Source organism: Galeopterus variegatus, unplaced genomic scaffold, assembly GCF_000696425.1.
Source record: "Galeopterus variegatus unplaced genomic scaffold, G_variegatus-3.0.2 Scaffold19, whole genome shotgun sequence".
Classification (NCBI taxonomy): domain Eukaryota; kingdom Metazoa; phylum Chordata; class Mammalia; order Dermoptera; family Cynocephalidae; genus Galeopterus; species Galeopterus variegatus.
This window is the reverse complement of record NW_007726130.1, coordinates 604423-612601: the sequence shown is the minus strand read 5'-3', so window position 1 is coordinate 612601 and position 8179 is coordinate 604423. Positions and strand designations below refer to the sequence as shown.

The 8179-nt window shown below is 44.2% G+C and overlaps 1 protein-coding gene across 3 annotated transcripts in view; it reads left to right on the top strand.

Annotated features, from left to right (window-relative positions):
• SLITRK4 (SLIT and NTRK-like family, member 4) overlaps nucleotides 1-6975 on the top strand; it is a 7678-nt gene extending 703 nt beyond the window's left edge. The window contains exons 1-2 of one of the 3 annotated variants that reach the window (XM_008567842.1): nucleotides 7-208; nucleotides 3764-6975. In XM_008567842.1, coding sequence (XP_008566064.1) covers nucleotides 3814-6327 — 2514 coding nt within the window. In that variant the 5' untranslated portion in view covers nucleotides 7-208; nucleotides 3764-3813 and the 3' untranslated portion in view covers nucleotides 6328-6975. Of the gene's footprint in view, nucleotides 1-6; nucleotides 209-556; nucleotides 719-3763 lie in introns of those variants that run through there. The other 2 variants (XM_008567835.1, XM_008567831.1) reach the window with 2 other exon arrangements.
• Nucleotides 6976-8179: the final 1204 nt, after the last annotated feature.

Here is an 8179-nt window from a genome sequence, read left to right as displayed (position 1 = left end):
GGGTGCGCGCGCGGTGTCTGGTCGGGTGCGCGCGCGCGCGCGCACCGCTCACCGCCTGCTCGCTCGCTAGTGCTGCTCGGTGGGTTTGACCCGCGAGCGGGCGCGGAGGAGCTAGATCGGGATCGCGTAGAGACCATCGCAGAAACTGCAGCGCGGGTCGCGGCGCGGCGGGCGCGGCGGGCCCTGCACAAGACGCCAGGCTCCAAAGGTGGGTGAATTTCCAGCGGGGGCTGCGCGAGCTGCTCCAACACGCGCGCCGCCTCATCCCCGCTCGGCTCGGCAACTCGTGTGCGCGCGCGCGTGTGTGTGTGTGTGTCCGCGCGTGCGTGCGCGTGAAAGGGGGGCCGAGAGCTTATTTTTAGTTTGGGTCCTGTTGGTTTGGGGCCGGTTGAGTGGCCGAAGTGGCGGTGGTGGCTAACACCTCCTTCCCACCCCCCCCACCACCACTTGCCTGTCCACGGCGCGGGCTCATGTCCCTGAGGAACGAAAGAATCCGGGTGTCTTTAACATCGCTCCCCCTCCACCCCCAGAGCGGCCGGGAAAGTGTCTTGGTCGCCGGCGGCGCGGACTGTCGAGGCCGCTACACTGGGCTTTGTTTTCTGTGCCCCACTCGCAGGCACTCTGCGTGGACGTGGATCTGGGGCTCCGGGCAGTGGCCCGCGGGCTGGTCGGAGATTGCTGGCACCCGGCAGGACTGGGAACACGAGAGGAGGAGCCGGTGGGTAACTCAAAAAGCCCTACAAAACCGGGCTAGCGCTGGCAGCGCGACTTTGCAAGGTGCCTAAATGTTGAGCTTTCTGGCTTGTTGAGAGCAGGATTATGTCGCTGGCTAGGGGAGGTGGGGGACAGGCAAGAGGCAGCCTGGGCCGCCGCCCACGGCCACGGAGCCACGGGGTAACTGCTTGTGGCAAGCGTGTCAGTGACGCCCCAGTGCCGTCGTCCTCGCGGCCTGAGCTGGCCATCTCTTCCTTCTCACCCAACGCACGCCTGGGTCTAAAGAGGCCGAAACTCCAGCAGCTGCCCCTTGTGGGACGGGAGCGCGCGGAGAAATGTGTGCGCAGCGGGGCCGAAGGCTCCCGCAGCAGGGAAGACTACCCAGCCCGGGAGGCTGCTGCTCGGGCCAGGGACCCGAGAGGGGGCTGCGCGTCGGCTTCGGGCACCGGGATGCGGCAAAACATTGCGGTACGCGCCAGCGCCAGGGGCCCCTCCGCCCGAGTCGCCGCCAGCCCGAGGTAGCGCACAGGGGGGCGGCTGTGGCCGGGTCTCTTCGCGGACCCATCCCAGCCCTAGGCGGGCCGGCAGAGGTTTTTCACGTCAGCTGCCTGGGAGCCACCTTGGCCCACTGCTCCGCTTCGGTGGTCTACCTTCCGCAGGCCGGCTCCCTTCGCCCGAGCGCAGAGCGTCAGGCGCGGCACTCTCGTAGATGCCGGATTTGTGGGAAGGCTAGGTTTGTGCAGTACTGGCCGGCCGTGGGAGCCGAGCGTTCTGCGGGCAATGAGAAACCGAGACACAGATAGGGAGACGGACCGCTCTCGGCAGCCCGAGAGGTGGCACTTTGCATACAAGTCGTACTCTGCGTGGGGTTTTTGTTGTTGTTGTTGTTGTTGTTGTTTGTTTGTTTGTTTTGTTTTTTTGCTTTTTCTCTCTCTTTTGCCCTTTTCCCTTTATTTTTAAATGTGCACGTTGTAGTGGTACCAAGTGAATGTGCGCTTTCTTTGGCTTACATTCAGTGCCCCTTTTTACCCTTTTATCTAGCTCCCTTCTCTGAGCTCTTTCTCCATTTCTCCATAGTCTCTTGCCCTTTCAGTACCTCTTTCCCTCTCTCTTTGGCGGACCCGGCTCATTCTCTCCCTTGCCTGCTTCTCCAGCTGCTTGCGGCTTCCTCTGCTTCACAAGAGCTGCATTTGGGAACTTCCTAGCTTGTCCTTGCGCCTCTCCCCTCCCCCCCCCACCCTTGTTACTTAAAGTAGAAATTATGAGGAGGAGGGCAGCTTCTTATGCATTTTCAGATTTCTGATTTCTTTGTTTTGGGGTGGGGGGTGGTGGTGATTAGTAACAAGAAATGACTCAATCAAAATAGCTGTTAAAAACCACATCTATAACAAGGCAAAAAAGACCATGTGAAATTTTGATTTTACAATGGAAGTTGGTTTAGGTGATGTCATACTTAAGAATTATGACTTCTTTTTGTAATGCCAAGCATGCTATCATGGTGAATAGGGGAGATGCCCACGTATATGGCAAGCAAATAGCATCTCGGCAGTATTCTGAACCACACTACTTAAAATGCATATCCTCCTGGTCATGGCTTATAGGTTGTCTACTTTGAGACATGTTCGGTTTTACTACTAGCTAATTTCTCATGGGCAAAATAAACAAAGGAGTTTCTTTGTGACACTTCTTTTCATCAGTCTCTCATTGTGTGTTCCTGGTTATTTATTTAATCAATATTTGGCGGTGACCATATTGAAATTGCAGGCAGATTCCAATTCATGATGAAAAAGATTCACATGGCTAAAGTTGCATCAATAAAATGCACGCTGATGGTGTTCCTTTTATCTTTTCTAGGGAGCATTGTATATGTTTATGTATGTATGCAATATTTAAGGAGCTGGCTACAACGGGTTAATTTGCTAAGCATTAAACTCTACCAACAAGTGATTATTTGTTTATGGACAGGGACATGGAGGTGGTAATGTTGGGGAAGTGGGTGTTTGAGAACTGATGATTGTAGGACAAAAATTGCTATACTGAATGGATCTAGTACTGCAGATAGAGCTACTCAAAGATTGTAGTGTGTGAACTCCTCTTCCTCCGCACTTGCCGTCTGTAGTCAAGGTGAAGGAGATAAGCATTTGAGCCAAGGGCCAGTCAGAGCTTGGGTTCAAAATGGCAAATGAAGGGATGAGAGAGGGCCAGGCAGGCAAGAGAGCTAGTTCAAGGAATGGAAAGTCTACAATGCAGGAGCAAGCAGGTTCTTCTCCTGCCTTCAAGGACCCAAAGATAAATGCCCCAACCCCACTCATTTGGAAAATAACTGAAAGGAAACTAGATACCATTTATTTACCTGAAAATAAAATTTGGCCAGCCCCTACTCAGTTGTTTTTCTAGAACCCCACAGGGTCATCTGTGCTTTTGAAAGCAGCAGTGTACAGGAGTGAACTGACTCATGGCAGTGTGGGCTGAAGCTCAGGCAAATCTCTTCCCAGGGTGCCTTCCACCTTGGTCTTTTAAATGCCCCTCTAAACTACCCAATCCCATTTACATCCTCCATTGAACCTTGGGCTCTAATATCTTTTCTACTCAACCTCTTTACCTAGCAGCTGAAGCCTAGGGAATAGATATCCACTAATTTAAATGCCTTTGTGGTATAAACTACATGGCATACTTGGTGGCCTGCGTTGGTCATTTGAGTTGCAAGTAGGAAGCTTAAGGCCTGTCTTCAAGGGCAGAGCTCAGCGTTGCGTGTAGAAAAAATATTTTCAGATTGTTAAGGTTTAAGCATGCTTAAATCTCTTTTTGTATTGTTTGTTGTATATCCTACACATGCAAATTTTGTATAAAATATGGGTATAGAAATAAAATGTATGGCAATTTTAGTAGTTGTTATTTTTTGACTGAGTGCAAATATTTGGAGTTTTGGGTGTCTTAAGAATACAACACCTAGTAATTAAAGCCATGTGTTCACTATGGTATGATTTAAACACAAATAATAATTTTTAAAGTAATCACCATTGAAAAATATTTTCTTTTTATTTTTTAGATTATTTCTCTTTATTCAGAAGCATAAAGTTGTTTGCTGATTACAAGAAGATGTTTCTTTGGCTCTTTCTGATTTTGTCAGCCCTGATTTCTTCGACAAATGCAGATTCTGACATATCAGTGGAAATTTGCAATGTGTGCTCCTGCGTGTCAGTTGAAAATGTGCTCTATGTCAACTGTGAGAAGGTTTCAGTCTACAGACCAAATCAGCTGAAACCACCTTGGTCTAATTTTTATCACCTCAATTTCCAAAACAATTTTTTAAATATCCTCTACCCAAATACATTCTTGAATTTTTCACACGCAGTATCCCTGCATCTGGGAAATAATAAACTGCAGAACATTGAGGGAGGAGCCTTTCTTGGGCTCAGTGCATTAAAGCAGTTGCACTTGAACAACAATGAATTAAAGATTCTCCGAGCTGACACTTTCCTTGGTATAGAGAACTTGGAGTATCTCCAGGCTGACTACAATTTAATCAAGTATATTGAACGAGGAGCCTTCAATAAGCTCCACAAACTGAAAGTTCTCATTCTTAATGACAATCTGATTTCATTCCTTCCTGATAATATCTTTCGATTCGCATCTTTGACCCATCTGGATATAAGAGGGAATAGGATCCAGAAGCTGCCCTATATCGGAGTTCTGGAACACATTGGCCGTGTCGTTGAATTGCAACTGGAAGACAACCCTTGGAACTGCAGCTGTGATTTGTTGCCTTTAAAAGCTTGGCTGGAGAACATGCCATATAACATTTACATAGGAGAAGCTATCTGTGAAACTCCCAGTGACTTATATGGAAGGCTTTTAAAAGAAACCAACAAACAAGAATTATGCCCCATGGGAACAGGCAGTGATTTTGATGTACGCATCCTGCCTCCATCTCAGCTGGACAATGGCTACACCACTCCCAATGGTCACACTACCCAAACATCCTCACACAGATTAGTGACCAAACCACCGAAAACGACAAATCCTTCCAAAATCTCTGGCATTGTGGCAGGCAAAGCCCTCTCCACCCGCAATCTCAGTCAGATTGTGTCTTACCAAACTAGGGTGCCTCCTCTTACACCTTGCCCAGCGCCTTGCTTTTGCAAAACACATCCTTCCGATTTGGGACTGAGTGTTAACTGCCAAGAGAAAAATATTCAGTCCATGTCTGAACTGGTACCGAAACCTTTAAATGCCAAGAAGCTACATGTCAATGGCAATAGCATCAAAGATGTGGACATCTCAGACTTCACAGAGTTTGAAGGACTGGATTTGCTTCATTTAGGCAGCAATCAGATTACAGTGATCAAAGGAGAAGTATTCCACAATCTTACTAATCTACGCAGGCTGTATCTCAATGGCAATCAGATCGAAAGACTCTATCCTGAAATATTTTCAGGCCTTCATAACCTGCAGTATTTGTACTTGGAATACAATTTGATTAAGGAAATCTTAGCAGGCACCTTTGACTCCATGCCAAATTTACAGTTACTGTACTTAAACAATAATCTCTTAAAGAGCCTGCCTGTTTACATTTTTTCTGGAGCATCCCTTGCTAGACTGAACCTGAGGAATAACAAATTCATGTACCTCCCTGTCAGTGGGGTCCTCGATCAGCTGCAGTCTCTTACACAAATTGACTTGGAGGGTAACCCCTGGGACTGCACGTGTGACTTAGTGGCGTTAAAGCTGTGGCTGGAGAAGTTGAGCGATGGGATTGTTGTGAAAGAACTGAAATGTGAGACACCTGTTCAGTTTGCCAACATCGAACTAAAGTCCCTCAAAAATGAAATCTTATGTCCCAAACTTTTAAACAAGCCATCTGCACCATTCACGAGCCCTGCGCCTGTCATTACATTCACCACCCCATTGGGGCCCATTAGAAGTCCTCCTGGTGGCCCAGTGCCTCTGTCTATTTTAATCTTAAGTATTTTAGTGGTCCTTATTTTAACTGTGTTTGTTGCTTTTTGCCTTCTTGTTTTTGTGCTGCGACGCAACAAGAAACCCACGGTGAAGCACGAAGGCCTGGGAAATCCGGAATGTGGCTCCATGCAGCTGCAGCTAAGGAAGCATGACCACAAAACCAATAAAAAAGACGGACTGAGCACAGAAGCTTTTATTCCACAAACCATAGAACAGATGAGCAAGAGCCACACCTGTGGCTTGAAAGAGTCAGAAACCGGATTCATGTTTTCAGATCCTCCAGGACAGAAAGTCATTATGAGAAATGTTGCCGACAAGGAGAAAGATTTATTACATGTGGATACCAGGAAGAGACTGAGCACAATTGATGAGCTGGATGAACTATTCCCCAGCAGGGATTCCAATGTGTTTATTCAGAATTTTCTTGAAAGCAAAAAGGAGTATAATAGCATAGGTGTCAGTGGCTTTGAGATTCGCTATCCAGAAAAACAACAAGACAAAAAAAACAAGAAGTCACTGATAGGTGGCAACCACAGTAAAATTGTTGTGGAGCAAAGGAAGAGTGAGTATTTTGAACTGAAGGCAAAACTTCAGAGTTCCCCTGACTACCTACAGGTCCTTGAGGAGCAAACAGCTTTGAACAAGATCTAGGTCATGCAATCTTACTTCATACAAAGGACATTTATTTAATGATGAAAGTGCCTTTTGTTGACTTCTAACTTCCAAATACTATATTATCAATAGGCATAGAGGCAAGTGTTTCCAAGGGTGTCTCATTAACTGTAGCTGCAAAGACGTGTCAAATAGAAGATAATTTACTTAATAGATGTACTACATGAAACCTATACTGTGGAGTCCTGTGGGGATACTGCAAACTCTATTGCCAAAGGGATGCTTAATACACATAATACACTGAATTTAACCTCAAGAGGCAACTCTGTTTTGTACCCCAATGCAAAACTTTCGTCTCTTTGTGCTTTGCAAAACAAACTCAAGAAAACTGGTACCACTGTTTGTACCTCAGCTGGGTCCTTCATCTTGCACGTAGATTAAGTTGGTGGAACTGGAACAAAACAATCCTTTTAATTTGTGGCATTGTAACAAATCTGTGTAAAGATTATCTGAAAAGTTTTTTTAAAAAGCATGCAAGGACAGAACATTCGATAGTATTTGTAAATCGATAACCTTTATGGCCTGCATCTTGAAACCCCTGGATTTATAATGTTAAATTGTGCAAATACTTGTTTAAAATATACCATGCATTACATAACTATAAAATAAATTTGAACAACTTAAGCATTACCTGTCTATACATAAAAACCCTAAAGAGGAAAAAAAAATCAACGTGACTTACATAGCATTCGTGGTGATCTGAAGAAATACATGATGTTTATCAGAATTATTCATGGCTCAAATTAAACTAACACTAGAGTTTGTTCTTAGTTATGTGAAATACCCACAATCCTTAAAGGTTGTCCCAAATTAGCAAAGTGCTTACCATGTGAGCGCACCCAAAGCTATTTTTGTAACATAATTCATATTTATGAAGTACTTTGTATACTAAATAGGAAAATATGTACTCCTAAATATGTATTTAATATGCTTGACTTGTCTTCCTGATCACAGTGAATTTATCAGTAAGTACAAATTTAGACAGAAAAAATACACTGAACTGAAACCGAAGCTGATGTGTACAGAAATATTCTGGACTTTGTGATCAGGTATAATTTACAAACAAAAAAGGAAAAAAAAACAGTTATGTGCTATTCTTGTGAATTTAGCATATTCAGATTTGTTACCAATTGTGCATTTTAAAATAGGTTCCTTAGTTTTATAGTATCGTGTCTGGGGCAGTTGTTATTTGCCATCAGTTGTCTTGCTTTTCAGGATTCTATGAGCTTAATTCAAATAGTTTTCACTATAAGTATTTTAAAAATTAATGAATAAGGTTAATAGTTATATCGTGTATGCATCTGTATCCTGTTCTTTCATCATCCTGATTCCTATCAGATAATCTAGTAAAACCGTAAACATCATGATAAATCTCGGCTATCAAAGCCACACTGTAAATGCTTCCATTGGTCTCAAATGAGTTCACGGTCTGCAAGTACACCTGATATGCCCCCATGTTCACTTGTGCTTTTAAGTTCTAAGTCAAAATTGGTCAAAAGAATGATGAAATACTTGATAATGGGTGATACTTGAAGATTTTTAGGAGCTCTCAATTAGCAAAGTGATATGATATCCAGAAACACATTGCCTTCTTGCCCTTCTTGTGTATATGTACATATTTATATATATGTATATATATATACATATAAAAATATACACACCCATATATACATAACTACATGGGTTTGTATATATAGTGCTACATCTCTAATAATTACTATATTAGTCAGTAAGATAATCAAGAAGGTAAACATAGACATTCTACATGAATTTCAAGTTGCAGATGTTTTGGTGCAGCTTCCAAAATGATACTATGGTTGAAGTTGTAACA